The sequence below is a fragment of the Drosophila elegans genome, unplaced genomic scaffold, assembly GCF_018152505.1.
Source record: "Drosophila elegans isolate 14027-0461.03 unplaced genomic scaffold, ASM1815250v1 contig_476, whole genome shotgun sequence".
In the NCBI taxonomy this organism is placed as follows: domain Eukaryota; kingdom Metazoa; phylum Arthropoda; class Insecta; order Diptera; family Drosophilidae; genus Drosophila; species Drosophila elegans.
In genome coordinates this window covers 1,634,428-1,654,337 of record NW_024545863.1, presented here as the reverse complement: position 1 = coordinate 1,654,337, position 19,910 = coordinate 1,634,428, and the positions used below count along the sequence as shown (strand labels likewise).

Here is a 19,910-nt window from a genome sequence, read left to right as displayed (position 1 = left end):
ACTTCTTTTCCATCTTACCAGAGGCTGCCAAAGTGCCTGGGCGTATTTCACATCTATGCAGGCACTTTGGGGAGCGCCGCCGGGAGAAAATGCAATAAAACATTTTTCACCCTTAAGGAATAAAACGTATGGGAATAAAGTTATGTGGCTTACAAAGCTGACAATCTATCAATGGCTAAGCAAATGCATTGTGGTTGGGATGTGCCTACGGGAAAACAGGTAAAACTGGTAAATGAAAATTCGTTTACTTTAAAACCTATTCCCAAAGCTAATATACTTATCTTGAAGTAAACATAAAAACTATTTTATGATGTATCAAATACTTCAGTTTTTAGGAAAACGTACATCATTTTAAAGATCTCCCATTTATATGAGTGCAATTGCGATAACAAAATTCAAGTGCTTTTCCTACTTTTTCCCATCCGAGATGTAATTTCCCCAGCTACGCATTTTCGCTTGACACTCGACGCTCATTTTCATCGGACGCATCTTTTCACCTTTGGTTTCTGGTTTTCCACGCGACTAATTGTCGGAATCGGATGGCCATAAAAGCGAACCTGGTCGCAAATGTAATTAACGTTTCTTGCTCGAAATTTCCTGCTCGCGAAGTGCAATTTCCCTGCCTGTTTCCCTCGCTTCCTACGCGAATTTCCACCAGTTGGTCATTAGCCGGGTCCATTTTTCTACCATTTTTCTACCTGCTTTTGGGACGTGTCCGACCAACTTTTCATGTACAAAACTTTTGTATGCGAGCGCTTCTGTTGGTTTTCCACAGTTTTTCCGCTCCGCGGGCAATGTGAAATTTTTCGCTGTAAACGTGACCATTGCTGTTTGTCGCCGCTGGAAATCTGTGTTGTTGTTTGCCGCCTAATTAAATCGTCTAAGCACCTTGACCGTTTTCGCATTCAGTGACCACCAACCACCAACTACCGCCCATCCGTCAGATACAAGATACATTTGTGCAAATCACCGAAAAACATGTTTCACATTTCGCACAGCCGCTCACGGGCCCAATTTTGTGGGTCACACATGGCCAGGAGCATTTGTTGTGTAGTCTTAAGCCGGATTTATTCCTGTTTGGGTTTGGGTTTTAACGGTATTCTATTGTCGGAGTAGATTTTTATATTTTTGTACCCAAGCCGAAAGCTGGTACCTGAAATGTGTGGCTTTAAATTATAGTGAAACGTATTAAAATTTATATTTATACCATACAAAGTTAATAGTAAATTTGGTAAAATGCTCTTACATTTCAAATCAAATTATATTTTAAGACTAAAAGACTTTTTTGTGTCACTGTTTGAAATTGCCAAACAGAAATTAATAAGACCAATACCAGTTAGAAATAGTACAAAGATGTTTTTCAATAATAAATTAAATATTAAATCAGTATTTTATTTTTGTATCAATACAGAAATGTTACCCATCTCTTTTGTTTTTTAAAATGGATTAAATAGATTTTACAGCTTAGATAAATTAAATTTGACATATATGGCAATAAACCATAAACATCTCAAAGTAAGCAAAGATTAATAATTCTATTTATGTTATATATATAATTTTATACTTTTAATGCAAATGCATTAAGAAAACTCGAGTGTATCTGAAGATGTTTTTAACGGAACCTTCAGACCGTTGCATAAGCAAAGAAGCTGTTTTCTATTCAATTCAAACTTTTTTCTTGACAACCACTTACTTTGTAATTGCATAAAATCGGATGACAGAGACCTGTAGGCGGTGGGCGGTAAATATGGAGTGCTACTCGTAAGTTAGTTTATTTCGAACTACCGTTTCAAAGGCCCGTTGCACTTAATGAGCCTGCCACTCCATTACTTCGAATCTCGAGGCTTACAGTTTATGCGCATCGAAACTTCTAATTGGCTCTCAGCTCAAACCACTGACAGATGCACGCCAGTTAACAGTTTTAAGAGTTTAATGTGTTGACGATTCGTATCTGACAGATACATTTCGGCAGGCGGCACCTTCCCGTCTTGTTTTCTGTGCGAATTTGCATGGTGGGCTGACTTTGGCATCAAGAACAGGTCTACTCTTTTTCTGGAGGAGAATGTTAAATCAGGTAGCACCTTAAACTACACTAAAATATTAAAATATTAAATTTATATCCAAAAAAATATACCAATCTTTTTGCAAGATTAAAATTGGAAAAGTATTTTAGTAACTTAGAAATAAGTACATAAATCAAAAGTTGTGTGCATTTTTAAAAAATTTTTCTCGACAGTTGATAAGTTAAAATTTAATACTGTCTTAAGTCAAACAACTTCATTAAAACTATTGAAAAATGATAACATTTTATTATAATAATGTTGTTTTAAACCTTTTTAATGTTGCTGGGGTGAATCACTTATTCCACTTGAACTAAGTGTTCGCCACGTTTCTACTATCTAAAATATGGACTTAATTTCTTGTTTTGGCTTGAATTTATTTGCTTGGCTCTCTAGCGTTTCGGAGTGTCTCCGGAGTGCCGTGATCTCAATTATTTTTGCAATTACTTTTTATGATTCTAGAGTTTACAGTTGCTCCACCTCCAGAGGCCTTCAGCAGCTCGATTGGATTGGATTCGAGTCGAGTTGTGGCATGGAGTGGACTCTCTGCGCTGCTGTGTCATTGCGGGTGTTTGTTCTGCCTGGGCCATGAATCAAGCTGCCCCCAATTGAAATGTCAACAATTGACTCCAAGTTAAAGCGTTAGAAGCTGACATAATCGCAGCAGCCAGTGGTTGGTGGCCCGCCCCCGCTGACGAATCGCAGCGGAGAGTTGCAGAGGGGCACCACTCGGAAGTGGGTCAGTGGCTGGCATTTAGCTGGGTAGCTGTATCCATCAGATACACGTACAATATCTGGGAGCGTCATCTGCGCGTCCAAACTTGGCCATTTGTGGGTTTGTTTTGCTAGTACTTGCTGGTCGAGATGGTGGCTTAGCTGTACCTATTGTGGCCGAAACCGGTTTCCTGTTAAAAGCACTAAGTAAACGACCGGGCAAAGAGGAGTTTAAGCCCCGCTTTTATGGCCATTGTCCGTCGCGGTTCCTTGACACTCTTCTGCCCTCCGGTGGAAACCAGTTTTCAATCGACTCTTGATTTGCCTGCACTAAATACCCCTTCTACTCGGTCACGCTTAGGTAGAACATCTATTCCGCCCTCCAAGTTTCGAGTCTTACAATTGCCCTATGTAAATCTATTTGACTGTTTTCCCTCCGTGTCTAATGTCGATTTCGTGGCTTTTCGACAACTTCCGCTCGGCTTGTTTATGGGCCACAATTTGTTGACTTATTTATTTGAAATCTGGCAAAGTTGCACAACAATTTCCCACTGAGAAGTCGTTTAAGTGCAGACACCACCGCGGAGAAGTCATGCCACACTTGGCTGCCTCTGTCTCCCGCCGACTGCACTGGAAAAAAATGTGTATATTTCATCAAAAAACGTAAAAGAAACCTAGCATATGAAACCTTTAAATAATATTTTAATCCCTTAGTAAAATAAGATAAGATTTTTTTACTATTAGAACAATTTATTTTGGGGAAATTGTAATAAATTTACATCATAATAGTTATTAGTTGTGTGGGAAATATTAAAAAAATTAAACAACTATATATTTATTAATTATCGTTACAAATTATAAGAGCTAATTACATCCAAGCGATTTGAAAGTACAATATTGAAAGTTGGAATTGTGAAAAAGATTTAATTGTGTTTTTCGTTGCCTTAGTTTTTTGCCTGTATGCCTAATTTACATTGGCAACTCTACGGGCCAATTGGCTGAGTGACTCGACTTAACTTGGCCTGAACTGAACTGAGCTGAACTGAACGCCTGACTCACTGACTAACTGACTGAATGACTGAGTGGCTGAGTGGCTGGCTGGGCCTGAGCGATTGCAGCCTGTCTTTGGCTTGGCTCGAGCTCGAGCAAATGTTGCACGACTCTCGCTTCTGCTGCTTTCGATGTGGTTGCCGTTGTCTCGCCTTAATTCGGTGGTCTGGTGGTGCGGTGGTCTGGCGTTTCGGTGGGTCTCTCTTGCCAGTCAGTCGGTGGTGGAACGCAGACCCAGTCCCAAGTCGCAAAAGTCTCCGGCTGAAAGCTGATTGCTGCTGCAAGTCGCCTCGGTGCATTCATAATTGGATTGGCCATATTCCGCATCTTGTCATAATTCCGTATCGATTGGCAGTTGTGACACATATTGAGACCACATAATGGAGAGTGCCCTGCCGGTGGCCGAGTTCCAGCAGATAAAGCTGCGCCCGGTGCCAAAGGTCAAGCGCCGTGCTCCGCAGCCACCTGTAAGCCTACGGCTCAAGCAGAAAAATGTGCGAAAAGTAGCCTTAAGTACCTCGAAAGTCCCATTTTTCCAGACCCCTGAACTTTCGCTCTCAAACGGAAAGTAAATAGTGCAAAAGTGAAAACAATGGCATTTACTCGAAGGAAAAGGAGAGCAAAAGCATGGGAACAAATCCCTGCGATTAAAGTGCAATCTTAACCGATTCTCACTTGTGAATATTTTCTTGAGAAATCAACCTACAACTTGTGGCAATCAAACTAAATGTGCTTCGAGATTAAATTGAGCATTTAAATAATTAATTACAGTTTGGCTGGATAATTTCCATATATCTGTAATGAGGCATTTAGACTAAATAGGTTTTCCTGAAGATCAAATTAATTAGTATTTAGAATCAATATTTATTTAAAAGCCCATTTAGTTGTTTTTAAGACATTTACATGATATTTTTGCTTGGAAAGGTAAAGAGCATTTAAAAAATCAACTGAGCCTTAGAGTTATATTTGTATTTTATTTGAAATAAATTATGAAAATATGAAATTTATTAAAAAGATATCCTAAGCTTCCTTGTAAATTTTTGAGTAACAAACCACATGAGAAGTTAACCATTTTAAATGATAACTAATATGTTATATTTTTCCTTGCAGACTTCAGCCACCACAAAGACAACTACGCTCACCACCCCCGCCAAACTTTATGGCAAGGACCTGAGTGAGTATGACGATGTGGACGTGGAGAGCCTGCTGGCCCAGCTCTCGCCTGAAGAGATAACTATACTGGCCAAAGAAGTGGATCCCGATGTGAGTATCTTTTTGCGAAAAATTTCAAAAATTCCCTAGCTCATTGTTCCTTTAATATTATTTTGATAGGACAACTTCCTGCCGCCAGACCAGCGTAACAGCTACGAGTGCACCAAGGAAGCCACTGGGCCATTAAACCGCAAGCAGCTGATCGAACACATCAACAAGCAGGCGATCGAGACACCCGATCAGCCGGAATTCGAGCCTTTTGTCCAGGGCACAGTGCGCGGCAAGAAGTGGGTGCCGCCGCCAAGGGATGCCCGCGAGATCGAGGCCGAGGAACAGATCGCCATCGACATGGGCGAGGAGTACGAGCATGCCCTGAACGATGCCACGCAGGAGGAGATCATCGATCTGGCCGCCATCCTGGGCTTCCACTCGATGATGAACCAGGACCAGTACCACGCCTCGCTGCTCAACAAGGGACAGCCCGTTGGCCTCGGATGGGATGGCATCACAAAGTCCACCCAGCAGAAGCTCTTCCCCATGGATCCGCCAAACAGCACAGATGTGGAGGAGTCCATCAAGCGGGTCAAGGACGATGACTCCAAGCTGATTGACCTCAACTTGAACAACATTAAGGTTTTGCCCTTGGATTTTGACCATTATTCTGTATCCTTACTAACGCATTTTTTCTACCTACTCAGAACATCTCAGACGAGAAGCTCGAGCAACTGTTTGCCGCACTGCCTCAGAACGAACATCTGGAAGTCCTCTCGCTGACAAATGTCGGCCTCACCGACAAGACAGCCCTCCTTTTAGCCGAGGCCATCGAGAAGAGCAAAACCCTGAGAGTATTAAACGTCGAGACCAACTTCATAAGTCCGCCCGTGATCGTTAAGTTGGTGCAAGCCCTGCTCAAGTGCCACACCATCGAGGAGTTCAGGGCCTCCAATCAGGTGAGTGGGCTCTTCAGTTGCCCCATAATGTGTTGCCCTTAGCTGGAGCGTGACTAATAGAAACTGTATGGCTCATTAAAAAAAGATTTCAATGCCATAGCTGTAGGTGAAATATAAGATAATAACACATTCAACTTTGATTTATGATAACGATGGCATAAAATTTAATTTATTTTTAGTTACGGATCATCAAAAAGTAATATCAAATTTAGACATTTACGAAAAGTTTTTTTTACAAAGTTTCATAACAAATCATTTCAAATTGGTAAAACCTAAATTAAATTTCGGAATTGGATTTTCTATATTTTTTTAACACTGTACTTAATGTGTTTATATTCAGGGTTTTTAAAAATCTTTTAATTTTTGTTTTTTAAATTACAGCATCCACCCAGCAAATGGCATTACATAGTTATCATAAACTTATCTAACACTTATATTTCCTTTTCCACCAGCGATCTGCGGTGCTGGGCAACAAGATCGAGATGGAGATCACCGACCTGGTGGAGAAGAACTCGTCGCTGCTGCGCCTCGGATTGCACCTGGAGTTCAACGACGCCCGCCACCGAGTGGCCGCTCACCTGCAGCGCAACATCGACAGAAGTAAGTTGACCCCTGGGATTGGCAGCCCGACCCGCTGGTTACTTCCACTCCCAGCGATCTGCAGCCGATCAGCGTTGGTTCCACTCGTCGTTCCACTCCTCCTCCCCTCGATAGGATTAGGTATTTCTTATTGACTGAGTTGCCTCACTCGCGCGTTTAGGTGAATTGCAACAAGGTATGTTAGCCAGCATCATCATGACCACTGCCGATACCACCACCACTACCACCACCACTGCTTCGCCATCGTCACAGCCTTCATCCAGCAATCAATCGCCAATCCATCCTGACCATTCTGCCGAGGCGGCCAAGGAAATCTCGCCCACGAGATTGAAGAGCCTGGCTGCCTTCGAGCAGTTCATCAAGGCGCGCACCTGGACCGATCCGGCAGATACTGTAACCCATAACTTGCCATCTGCAGGTCGTTTAGTGCGCAATCTTCAGGCAGAGGCATCTGCAGTCGCTTCCACGTCCGGAACTGGAGCTGAGAAGAAGATTTGAGGGCCGCATTTGGTAACCGAGCTCTGCGTTCTTGTTGCGTCCTCCCCAACCCCACTCTTCACTCACTTTCTCTATCTATTTATCTTGTGTGTCTGGTAACCAGGTAATCCGTTCTCGGCCTTCATCAGCCTCATCGTCATTCCAGATCAGTCCAGTTCAGTCTTAACGCCATCGTGCCACATTCTCACATCGTCTCACCAGCCTTCGTTGCGTTATCGTTATCGTTCACGTTTCGTTATCACGTTATCGTTCGTTTTCACCTGTCGTTATCGTTCACTGGTTATCGTTTTGGGTTGGGCATCGCAAAAGATATTTTTAAATCGTATTATTTTAAAGGCCAAATAATAGCACTGAAGAAGGGAATTTCATAAAATGGATTCTAATTTAAACTTTAAAATTTATACAAACAAAAATTTTATCTAGAAAATGGAATAAACAATGGCTTTTGTAATGAGTAGTAGTCTATTTTTTATGAAATGTCTAACTTTTTTAATAGTTACATCTAATTATTTAAGCTCCTACATTTTTAGTGCTATTATTTACTACATTCTAATTTACATACATTAATTATGGTTAAAGGGTTCAGTACGTATATCATTCTTCCATGTCCACTCAATGCTAACCCATGTGTTACCCTTTTAGACTAGAAAGGATCTCGCTAGTAGAGATCGTCCCACCTTTGTAATATTCTGTGCCTCCCCCTCGTTTTTCTCTCGTCTCCCGTTTCTTGTAATTACCATAGACTGTAAAAGTGTCTGCGCCAAGAAAAACATTAACAAATTATCCACTTGTCTGTTGTAAATTTGCAACGCTACTCTCAAACTCAAAACACCAAAACAGTCTTCCGCGTTCAGAAACTCAAGCCGAATCTGCCGAAGTTGATCCTGCCCGGTAACTTGGAGATTGAGCGTGATCTTATTGCCTATAACCGATCGGCCACGCCCTCTCCGTCGCCTTCGCCGCAGCCCCCAGTGGATTATGATGTGGAAGTGGATCCGGATAATATGGTAGTCCGGGGCGGCGGCGATGCCTTCGATCCGGAGATCGACCCCGACAACATGGTGGTGCCGGGCAGTCGGTCCGTGACACCGAACTACGATGATGAAGGTGTCTACCAAGCGCACACGTGAGTGAGAGGCCGAGCAGCCACTGCAGCCGCACCACCGGAGCCACTGAAAAAACCACTGAATGCCACAGAATACCACAGCAAACCACAGCAACCACTAGTTCGAGCCATGTACAGACAGTCATTCGATCCACTCGCGCCTTTCCCTTTTCTGTCTCATTGGTTACGTAACCCCTCGATGTTGTCGTTGTCGTTGCCCCGAAAAAAATACACACTCGAACACTCTGGACTCTGGATGCAGTCCATCGATCTTGCTGACCAAGAACTTGTACATACCCCACAATGAATACCATGCGGAGAAATACCAGAAAAATATCTGTTCCTAATTGCCATAGTCGGTTTTTCGTAGAAATATGACTCTTAAAACCAAATTAAGAAGTAAATTAGCTAACATAATTTAAATATTTTTTTAAAATACATTTTGAAGAACCAATTTAAAGAGCCATTTTACACGAAAAAGTACCGATTTGATGGCAAATTTGGAAGATATTTTTGTACTGTGCAGAAACCGGAAACTGATTCCAGCACAAGACCTCTTTGTTTTTATCTGTTTTTCATGTCGTCGTTGTCAGCCGCTTTTTCCATTTGAAATCGATCCGTGTATATAACCCAGCCACGATCCTATGTCATTCAGATCAGATGCGTGCTATTAACCCACACCCAAGCACACCCATACACACTCTCATCGCAGCACTCTGTGTTTTGTATCTCTGTGTCTTTCTATCTCCCAAAAAACAGACGAAATCAGATATATCAGCCAATAAACGATTCAGAAACTCAGTTTTCGAGACAGTCAAAGACTCATGATTATAATTTCTTGCCCCCTTTTTTGTGACCCGTCTTTATCACCTTTTGTTTATGTGTTCTATTCTCTCTCTTCCCCTCTCTCTGTTTCTCGTTTTCAGTAAGAAAAGATCTTGAGTTGCGACTGCAGTTCAGATTTTTCAATAATCTGCATAGAAAGTCGACAAGAATTCAATAAGCAGACCAGAAAGCAAGCAACTAAACCATTTTTAAAGCGTTTTGTAATCTAAACCCAAAGAACCGAAGAAAAACAGAAGCACATAACAACGAAAGAACGTGTATAATATAATATAATATATATAAAGAAGAAGGAAGCAGGAGCAGAAGTTTAAGCTAAAGATAAAGCAGCCACAGAGCTTGCCAAAAAAATATCTATATACTCTAGAGACTTTAACTAAGCAAAGCAAACTGAAACCAAAGAAACGAAGTGAAATATCAAACTAAATACATTATACCATATATATATCGAACAGGCTTATGAGGCATGGGTGATTGGGTAATACCAATACCCATGTGCCATGAGTTGTGTTCGAAGTCGAGGCAGAAGTCTTCTATAACCCAGCAGAAATCGTTTAGGCGTCACGTGTATAATTTTCTCTAACGCTTAACACAGGTATCTATGAACACGGATTCTCCCTTCACTTCTTCTGCTAACTTGCAAGAACTGCCAAATAACCAAAGCCCCCCACTAGCAACCAGCATTCTGCTATATATAGCTTTCAGATATATAGCTTATAACTAGCTTTCGCTGATTTTCTGATTAGAGAGAGCAACCTGAAAGTGCATTTGGCTGATTGTTTGCACAACTCAAAAGCAGTATCGAATGATCACAGTAAACTAAACAAATATCTTTTCATACTCTTGCTAAAAAAAAGAACGTTTAGATAATTTGTTGCACTTTAAATAATTTCAAATAAATACAGATCTAGTTTTGTTTACCAGGTTTTCAACTACATAAAAATTTCCGTTTTTCTGAAAAATTTGTGAACTCAAATAAATGTTACCAGTTATAAGTACCAAAAATGATCATATTTTAAGGCAAAAAGTTGATATATAAAATTTTTCAGGAAAAAGTTTGTTTACTGTTTTAGAAATACATATATATTTTACAAAACATAAAAGGATTTTCTTAAATTTTTTGGTCAATGTGTGAATTTATGATTTATTTCCTTAATTTATTTACATGCAAGGGTATTTGCAGCTTCGGATATTCGAAGCTAGAGTTTCCTCTTATGTGTCTGTACTACTGATCAGTCATGAACACTAGCACCCAGCATTATTTGTAACCGTTTATATTGTTGCCTCATTAAGTAAATTATTTTGTTTACTACTTAAGTTAACCATACATTGCATGTTTTTGCTTTTTACCCACCGTTTTGGCATGTTTTTTCCTCGGCCGAACCATTTGCATGCTATATGTGATCAAATCAGAACACGATCCACACATCAGACAAATATTCGCAGTGAGCTTATATTGCGGCTCTAATGAAGTTCTCTTCGTATAGGAATTAAACTGCGATGTATGATCTAAGTGAGTCCCCCAGATCCGAGTCAAAGTAAAACGATAGTAGCAGAAACCCACAACAAACATAGTTTTATGATTCAATAAGAACCAACAACTAACAGCAGAAATGAAAAATGAAGCACCACCGACAAGAAGAGCCATGAAAAAATCTACAGATATATATAAAAACACGATGCAAAATATGTGAAACAGATGAAAAGTTGGTACCCTTCTGTCTAAGTAATTGTTGTTTGATCTGCGACCGAAAGAATACCAACTAACCCTGAACAATATAACCCCAAAAGCTTCCACCTAATCGAAAGTTAATCTTAAGGACCCTTGCCCGAAATAAAGTCCAGAAAGCTTGGGCCGACTTGAATGTTGTACCTGCTACTTGATTGACTGTTTGATATTGATTGATTGAAGTTCGAAACTAACCCGAAAACTAAATTGTTGAATCCTTTCTCTATATTTTTCACTCTATGTTGCCACCACTTGACTAATGCCAATTTATTTGTTTCTTCTCTTCCGCCCCGCCCACGCACAAACACACTCTCGTTATCCTGTATCTGTGTTTCCAGTACGTGTGAAACGCCTGAACCAGCGTAAATAAAAAGACAAAAAACGAAATATATAGCAGCAACCAACCAACAACAACATGCCACCAACCCAAGAACAACAATCAACCAGAAAGCCATCTATATGTGTGTGTGTGTGTGTTTGTTTGTCCAACTCTTGATTTGATTTGATTACCAATTAACAAGCAAACCCAGCAAGACAACCACCAAACCAACAACACCACCAGCAAGCCACAACAACAACAACGAGAACATGAGCAACCACGGCAACAAGAACAACTGATCTATGTTAATCCAAACTTACCCCACCAACCGACCTCTGTAATCCCCGAAACCAATCCACCAAAAGAATCCAACCAACCAGCTGTAAACTAACACCGAAGAATGATGTGTGACATGAAGTACGTAAAGTATCTATTGGATAATACATATGCAAATAAATAATGTATGAATTTCACAAGCTAAGGTAATTTAAGAATTACTTAAGGTATTTTTCCGTAGTCAGGTTCTATTTGTAAAAAAGAAGCTAAAGTGAATAGGAAAGTTTTTAGCATGACTGGTTTTGCACAAAAAGAGTTAAATATTATTTGATTTCTAATTGTTATTAGTTCCAACTTTTATACAATCCACTTGTCAAAAAATAAAAACGAATGTATACAATTTTAAACTGCCAAACAAATCGATTTAAAAGTGAATATTTTTTCTATTTCACCAAATGTAAAATCAAATTGGATAAAAAAAAAATTAGACCAAAGCTAAAGATAAAATAAATGTACTTTTGATTATTGTAGATTATAGATTTTATTTTATTATTTTTTGTCATTGAACATTTAGTTATAGAGTGGTCTAATTCAACTCAACTTGTAAGTAGAATTAAAAGTTAATGGTGACATCACTTATTATGATTTCACCAGTTCAATTGAAGCATCATAAGTTAGCACCTAAGATCCCCTGGTGACCCCGTCATCAGAAAAGCGTAAATTTTAGCGCTATCAGCCGAGATTGGCCCGAAGTAAACCCTAAATGTTATGGTAAATATTAACGGAATAGGAAATCTGATTAGCGACTCTCTTTAGGTTAGTCTTAAGTCAACAACGGCAACGTTTTTGTTCAACTGTTGTGCGTCATGCTTCGCCTTGTGCGAAATAGCTTAGCGTTTTTGGTGTTGCTTTTTTTGGTAAAAGGAATTTATTGAGAATATTTCTAATCCTGTTTTACGTATGTTTTCAGTTGGACGTCAGCGTCGCATGGGACACCTGAGCAGGAACTACACCATTGGCGTCTGGCAGTAGGAATCATTGAAATATGGAGTCCACATTTTAATCCCGAAACAAAAAATGCAATAGCCTAAACATAGTGTTGTCATATTTGTTGTTGTTCTCACGCGGAGCATTGTTTTATTGTTTTGTTTAATGTTTGTTGCGTTCTTCAGATTGATGACTTCGGTTCGAGTTTGTGTTCGGTTCACCATATATAAGCATAATCATTTGTTTGTTACGAGTTAGACGAATGTTCATTGTCACCCACACACACACAGGCAGATCAAGGATTTACTTTCTATCTGGCAGCTCTAAAATATTACTTTCCTTAAGCAAAATCTTCACATTTACGCTGCAGTTACACACACGCCTTTTGCGTCGATCACTTTGATTATTTTATTTTATTTTATTTACCTTCCATTCTGTCCCTGTCGTTCTTTTAGCCCCTAGACGGGGCCATGTTTCACAATTTTTAGTTTTAGTCGTGTTTATATCCACACATGCACACACACATGATACAAACACATACATAATACTTATATACACTTTATATATATGATACATATATAGCCATGGTCTCTGAAACAATTTACTGCTATTGAATTATGAAAATGCTTAAACATAAATTTAACTTATGGTTAAACACACAAATGAAAAACAAACAATTGTATAATGTAATGATATATCTTACTTTATATGACATAATGCAATGCTTTTAAAATACAATTTTTAAAAATCATGTAAAAACTATAAAATTAAATAAAAAAAAATACAAAAAATATTTAACAGGTTTTGTTTCTAATTTACTGGTGGAGGATTCTTCTTAACTTGAAATAATGTACTTTCCTAAAATGGCTTTGCAGAAAAGTGACCTTATATCAGCACTTCTAAGGTTGGTTTGAAATTTTGGGTCCATTTTATTGAAGTTTTAATGATGTAACCCCTTTCCTTTTTTTACAAAAATGGCTTTGCAGAAAAGTGACCTAATATCAGCACTTCTAAAGCCATAAGTTTTCTTACAGTTATCCGATTTTAAAAAGACATGGCTCTATATGTTTGTGGTTTTATACTCTGAAAATCTGCATTTAAATGTTGATTTGTAATTTTGGGTCGATTTTATTGGTATTTTAATAATGTGACTCCTTTTAATTTGTTCGTAAAGTAGCTTTGTAGAAAAGCGACCTAAAACCAGTACTTCTAAGTCTATAAGTTTGCTTGAAGAAATGCGATTTTGAAAAGGCACACCACTTAAATTTGTAGTTCAATTTTTTAAGAATCTGCATGTTATTGTTGTGGCTATTTTCTGGTCGATTTAATGAAATAGAAAAAAAATGTAAATGAAAATGAATGAAATAGATAAAAAAATTGCTTTCAGCACCTTACTTTTGCCTTTTATACACAAATTGCTTTCGTCAACAAGTATAATTTAGTTAAAAATAGCGAGACTTCCTTTCCGCCTTATAATCTTTAATTTAATTATCTCTATAAGATAAGTAAAGAGTAGACAGTAGCAGCTTGGTACTAGATAATATTAGACATCTAAAATCCACCTTGCTGCTCTGTATGTCTTCACTTTCGATTATAAAGCTGTCTTTTAACCCGAGAAGCTGGCGCTCTAATCAAAGCTGAATAACTGTGAACATCAATATTTACCTGGCGAACAAGTAGTGCACACTTGATGATCGATTCCCAATAGATCGCTCTTTATTAATGGAAAAATTCCGATTATCAATAGGGGACAGTTGTGCCAGTTGGCAGGCCAGTTGACAATTCCAAGGCAAACATAGAAAAGGGGCGTATGCAATGGGGGTTTGTCAAGAGCGATTTGGTGGGCTTACGGAGCCGCTGTGGATCCAACTGAAAGATACAACCTGTATCCCGCTTCCACACACGACACGCGTCGATGTCTGGGCAAACAGCCTCCGGAGATAAGAGCGCGTGACGCAGCCCCTTGGATCATCAGGTTGCGGCGGCGTGTCGTCCGGCCCATCAGTTAACGCAGAGATCTCGGCCAGAATGTCCACGCTGGAGAACGAGGTGACCTTCCGCAAGCAGGCGGAGGTCAATCAGAATCTGGAGGCGCAGTTCGACAGCACCTCCACGGACTTTATCCTGATCACCGACCACCGCACTTCGAAGAGCAAGAGTTTGGAGCAGCTGGAAGCCTCCAAGGAGACGGAAAATGCCGAATCCTGCTGTTCGCGTTACGCCCGTAATGTCTTCCGGATGAAGACCCTCAAGAGGCGGCTGCCATTCCTCACCTGGCTGCCGCACTATAACACCAAAGACTGTATAGGCGACTTGATCGCCGGATTCACCGTGGGCCTGACCGTGATTCCCCAGGGATTGGCCTACTCGGGCGTGGTCGGTCTGCCGCCGGAGGTGAGTATCTCTACAAACAAATATATGTTTATTTTGATATTCAAACCAATAATCTAAAGATATTTGTTTAGAAATCCATTTGTGAAAAGAGACTTGTAAAATTTTTTCTCCGTGTACCAATTACGATTGGTCAATCAAGACGTTATCATGTTTTTCCATCTTATTAACAAGTTGAGGACAGCGGAAAAGCACCGAGATAAGTTTGAGGTGATAGCTCGATCATTGATCTTAAGTGCGTCTCAGGTAAAGCAGGTCTTGGCAAAGAAATTTGATTTTTATATATTATCCTTTTTTAAGATGATAAAAGATCCTTAACAAATTATACGGTGCAATTTCGAAACTTAAAAACAGTGGAAAATGAAATGCGGCAATTAAAATATTTTTATTTTAATCAAAAATGACCCAAGAAGTTTTAGATCGCAATAGCAACTCTTTATTAGTTATAAAATATCATGAGTAACCACTGGATTTTTACCCAGAAGTCAGATAAATAAATCCCAAACGGACTTTTATTTACATGGTCTGATGAAATTTTTCGCTGGTAAACCTTCGTTATGAGAATAAGTTCCAAAACCAATTTTTTTGAGTATTCTCCTTTGTAGTGTTCACTCGAATCCGTGACTTCTTTCTTATTCTTGGTTTACCCTTGTGATCGTAATATAGATTTCCACCTAAGCTACTTCTTTTGAAACGCTTTTCCTTAGTCATATTTTCCTATTAATATGGATTAAAATTAGCATTATAAAACAGTTCAATAAATAATAAATTCAGGGAAACATATTTTTAATCGTAATTTTTAGTTGAAAAAATATGTAATGCGAACGGGTATACAAACCTGTAGAAGACGAATGGGAGTTCCTAAATCTGCATACAGTTGCTGAGAAAAAAAGTGAACTATTATATTAGCAGGTGTTCCTTTACCAAGTCTATCAAAAGATTTACCTTATAAGAATTATCAATTAATGGTGTTCCAAAGTGTTTTAATTGAGGACTAGTATAGTGTTCGTTATGTTGTCCTTTGACTAGGAGAATTTCGTTTATGATAAAGAATATAAGGGAGCAGATTCTCATTCTATCCGTCGAATTGGAGTTCCAAACTGCTTATGATGTTACTTACGTTAAAATTTTGTGATGCCTCATGACGCTTACTCATGGGGAATGCGGTTATTGTTTTTGTTCCGTACTTGTTGCGTCAAAAGAATGTATACTCTAAGGATCTTTACCATTAAGTAGGGTCTTTGGCCTTTTACTTGACTTTGTTATTAAGGAAATGTTAGAAAAGTGTGACTCGATACATCATCATCAGATGATCATCAGATGAGTAATACTGATGGATTTAGATCAGAAAACCCATTTCGCACTTTACTAAAAATGTATTAAATTTGTAATGCAGCTTTTCTATATCCCTTCCGCAGTATGGCCTTTATGGAGCTTTTATGGGCTGTTTCGTCTATGTCCTTCTGGGCACCTGCAAGGACAGCACAATTGGCAGCACGGCGGTGGCCTCACTCATGACCTTTCAGTTTGCGCAGGGCTCCTGGCAGAGATCCGTACTCCTCACCTTCCTCACCGGCATAATTGAGATTCTGATGGCCATTTTCAAACTGGGATGTCTGGTGGAGTTTGTATCTGGACCAGTGAGTGCGGGTTTTACGAGTGCCGTGGCCCTGATTGTGTCCACCTCCCAAATGCGATCGATGCTGGGTGTGAAGAGCGATGGTGGCTCCTTTTTGGAAACCTGGATAAGCATGTTCCGGGATATCGAAAATGTGAGGGTTGCCGACACCTGCTTGGGTTTTGGATGTGTCTTCCTGCTTCTAGCCATGAGAAGTTTTGGCAAGTTGACTATTGGTCCGAAAGATGGGGCAAGGCGAAATAGATTCCAGCGGATTGTCAATCAGGCTATCAAATTCGTATCCACCTCGCGAAATGCCTCCGTAGTGATTTTGTTTACCGTGATCACCATGTACTTGGATGCCAATGGAACAAATCCATTTCGACTAACTGGAAATATACCCAAAGGAATGCCGGCGCCATCACTGCCTCCGTTCTCAATTGAAGCCCAGCCGGGAAATGAAACTGCTGGCATTCCGCCGGTGCCAGGTCAGAATTTCCTGGAAATGGTGCAGAGTATGGGATATGGACTCCTGATCGTTCCCTTGATGGCTCTACTGGAGACCATGTCGGTTTGCAAGGCCTTCGCCAAGGGAAAACAGATAGATATCACCCAGGAAATGATTGCCTGTGGTGTGGGCAACATAGCAACCTCTATTTTCTCTGGATATCGGTGCAATGGTGGACTGGCCCGATCGGCAGTGAATAATGCCAGTGGTTGTCGCACTAATATGTCCAATTTATACATTGGAGTGATTGTTGTGCTGGCCCTGAATTTCCTCACCGACTACTTTGCGTTTATTCCCAAGGCGGTGCTGGCGGCAATTATTATATCGGCAGTGATCTTCCAGGTCCAATACCAGGTGATAACACCCATGTGGCGCAGTAAACGTAAGTGTTACCCTCCTAGCCAATCCCCATCTGACTCTTATTCTCCATAGGTTCCGATCTAGTTCCTGGAATCCTGGCCTTTGTCACCTGTTTGGTGCTGCCCCTGGAAATCGGCATCATGGTGGCCATTGGAGTGAACCTACTCTTTATCCTGTACTATGCGGCCAGGCCAAAGGTTACCCTTGAACAATTGGAGACCCAACAGGGCATCCGATTCGTTAAGATTACCCCCGATAGGTGCCTGATCTTCCCATCGGTGGAGTTTGTGCGAAATATGGTGCTCAAGTTGGGCAGCAAATCCACTTTACCGGTGGTCATCGATTGCACCTATATCTATGCCGCAGATTATACTGCCGCCAAGGTTATATCCTCCATTGTGGAAGACTTTCGTCGGCGGCAGCAGAAGATCATATTCTTCAACTTAAAGCCCAGTGTAGTGAGTGTTTTTGAGGGATTGAACACAAGGCTGGTGCTCTGCTACAACACCCATGCCCTCAATCAGGAACTTCGACCCGATGAGCCGGACCTTTCGAGATCTGTGGACTCCCTTGATCAAGCTGAGTCCGGTAATGGAGCCAGTGAATGCGTCAGCATGGCCAGCACTCTTTCCCTGGCTAGAAGTTAGTCCTATTATGATCTAAATAAAATTAGCTTAGTTATCTATCATATTGCAAAACTTAATCTACTATGTTTCGGTTACTAAAACCTAAAACCTAACAATGATAATTGATAGTCCACTTACTTAAGAAATTTGTTGGTGAAACTACAAGTTCCCTTAGGAATAATACCCTTAACATTTTAGAAAATGGAATGTAAGGTTTATTGGACAAACTACTTCCAGAACTTTTTAATAGACATGTTCTTTTCCGAGTCTTTCATCATCACCTTGGACACGGCCATTTCAAAGTCCTCCTGGGTGACATGGACGCGTCTCTCCCTCAAGGCATACATTCCAGCCTCGGTGCAAACGCCCTTTACTTCTGCTCCCGAAGCACCAGGCATTAGTTCTGCAATCTTGCGGAGGTCTATGCCCCTGGTGAGGTTCATCTTGCGTGAATGTATCTTCAAGATATCCAATCTTGCCTCTTCGTTCGGCGGTGGAAACTCAATTTTACGATCAATACGACCCGGACGTAGTAGAGCCTGATCCAAAACATCAATGCGATTGGTGGCCATGATAACCTTGATGTTTTTGGTGGCCTCGAATCCATCCAGTTGGTTGAGAAGCTCCAGCATAGTACGTTGCACCTCTGAGTCGCCAGTTCCCGTTTCTAATCGGGCCGAGCCAATGGAATCGATCTCGTCCATGAAGATAATGGAGGGAGCATGTTCCCTGGCCATCACGAAGAGCTCCCTTACCATCCGTGACCCCTCGCCGATGAACTTCTGCACCAGTTCGGAACCCGAGACCCGGATGAAAGTGCACTCCGTGTGGTGGGCTACAGCTCGGGCCAAAAGGGTTTTTCCAGTGCCAGGTGGTCCGTAAAGGAGTACTCCCTTCGGCTGGGCAATACCCAAGGCATCAAATAATTCGGGGTGCTTGACAGGCAGCTCGATCACCTCCTTGATCTCCTGGATTTGCTTGTCCAGGCCACCAACCATTTCGTAGGTGGAATCTGGAACCTTTTCCACCAACATAAGCGACACCAACGGGTCCACTTTGTTGGGGAGAATTTTGTGTAGAGTGTAGCTCTCATTTCGCAAGGCCACTCGGCTGCTGGGAGTCACATCCTTGATATTGATGGCCTTGTCCACATCCACCACGTACTTGCCCTCCGGATGGACCTTCACCAGAACCTTATTTTTGTCCATTTGCTTTACAACCTCACCAATATAGCTTCCCTGATCCTGAAGCAGCAGCAACTCCTCACGCAGCAAGCGAACTAGGGGTTCCAAAAAAAGATCTAAAGAAGGATATCAAAATTTATTGAAGGACCTTACCCTTGGAGTTAAGTTCATTCCTTTGAGCCTGCAAACGGAGCAAATTTTTCTGGCGCTCGGTTACAGTAAACTGCAGTTCGGATATTTTCTGTGTAAAATATGAATGGAAACCGGGACCATTTTCATCATTCTCTGTAGCTCCCACGTCGATGTTCATCTGGAAAAATAAATAAGAGCATTAATAACGAAGAGGCTAATTATAAAATAAAGAAGGTTTACCTTTTATTAATCCAAAATGATTCTTTTCTGCAACCCTAAACTTTATTCTCCCTCCTTCAAAAAATTCCACAATTGTTGAAATAATTTTGTTTATTTTTTAAACGAAATAAAAGCGGGTTGACTTGCTGAGCTTTTCGGATGAGACAACAATTTTTAGCCAGTGCTGGCAAGTATTTGACAAAACAAGGGATGGAAACTTGATCTCTCCGATAAGTGGAACGGGAAAAAAAAGGTTTTTGAACAGGCTAATTGTTTATTTGCTATCTTGTCAACTCTGTTTAAACCACTCTGTTTTCACCAAAAATATATGCTTTAAATATTAATAATATACTAACCATAAAACACAATGAAGAACACCTATAAACACACAATTTTCCAAATGTCGAACGTTTAGACAAACGTATACTTTAAATAAAAGTATGTATATCCATAAAATATTTCTTTCGAAAATTTAGCTTTATAATAGACAATATTTCAGACAGTTGTTAATTGGGCTCAAGTTTTTAGC

The 19,910-nt window shown here is 40.3% G+C and overlaps 4 protein-coding genes across 12 annotated transcripts in view; 2 read left to right on the top strand and 2 right to left on the bottom strand.

Moving 5' to 3' along the window:
* Positions 1-13,136, top strand: part of LOC108148627 (tropomodulin) — a 52,268-nt gene extending 39,132 nt beyond the window's left edge. For 3 of the 9 annotated variants that reach the window (XM_017275730.2, XM_017275731.2, XM_017275735.2), the window contains exons 2-9: positions 4,935-5,087; positions 5,157-5,669; positions 5,735-5,986; positions 6,439-6,586; positions 7,925-8,210; positions 10,520-10,738; positions 11,100-11,497; positions 12,327-13,136. In XM_017275730.2, coding sequence (XP_017131219.1) covers positions 4,935-5,087; positions 5,157-5,669; positions 5,735-5,986; positions 6,439-6,586; positions 7,925-8,210; positions 10,520-10,526 — 1,359 coding nt within the window. In that variant the 3' untranslated portion in view covers positions 10,527-10,738; positions 11,100-11,497; positions 12,327-13,136. Of the gene's footprint in view, positions 1-4,189; positions 4,319-4,934; positions 5,088-5,156; positions 5,670-5,734; positions 5,987-6,438; positions 6,587-6,746; positions 7,315-7,924; positions 8,211-9,115; positions 9,443-10,519; positions 10,739-11,099; positions 11,498-12,326 lie in introns of those variants that run through there. The other 6 variants (XM_017275732.2, XM_017275737.2, XM_041709181.1 and 3 more) reach the window with 6 other exon arrangements.
* A 723-nt stretch (positions 13,137-13,859) lies between these two features.
* On the top strand, positions 13,860-17,918 carry LOC108148626 (sodium-independent sulfate anion transporter). Its single transcript, XM_017275729.2, has 3 exons — positions 13,860-14,737; positions 16,153-17,242; positions 17,293-17,918. Exons 1-3 carry the CDS (start codon positions 14,372-14,374, stop codon positions 17,865-17,867), a joined length of 2,031 nt encoding a protein of 676 aa, XP_017131218.1. The 5' UTR covers positions 13,860-14,371; the 3' UTR covers positions 17,868-17,918.
* LOC121467561 lies at positions 15,120-16,131 on the bottom strand. The gene is made up of 3 exons (XM_041709182.1): positions 15,680-16,131; positions 15,573-15,614; positions 15,120-15,451 (listed from the first exon to the last, which is right to left on the bottom strand). Exons 1-3 carry the CDS (start codon positions 15,806-15,808, stop codon positions 15,290-15,292), a joined length of 333 nt encoding a protein of 110 aa, XP_041565116.1. The 5' UTR covers positions 15,809-16,131; the 3' UTR covers positions 15,120-15,289.
* A 120-nt stretch (positions 17,919-18,038) lies between the features above and the next one.
* Positions 18,039-19,576, bottom strand: LOC108148629 (26S proteasome regulatory subunit 8). The gene is made up of 3 exons (XM_017275738.2): positions 19,403-19,576; positions 19,184-19,340; positions 18,039-19,125 (listed from the first exon to the last, which is right to left on the bottom strand). The coding sequence occupies exons 2-3, from the start codon at positions 19,338-19,340 to the stop codon at positions 18,074-18,076; spliced, it is 1,209 nt and encodes a 402-aa protein (XP_017131227.1). The 5' UTR covers positions 19,403-19,576; the 3' UTR covers positions 18,039-18,073.
* Between the last annotated feature and the right edge of the window lie 334 nt (positions 19,577-19,910).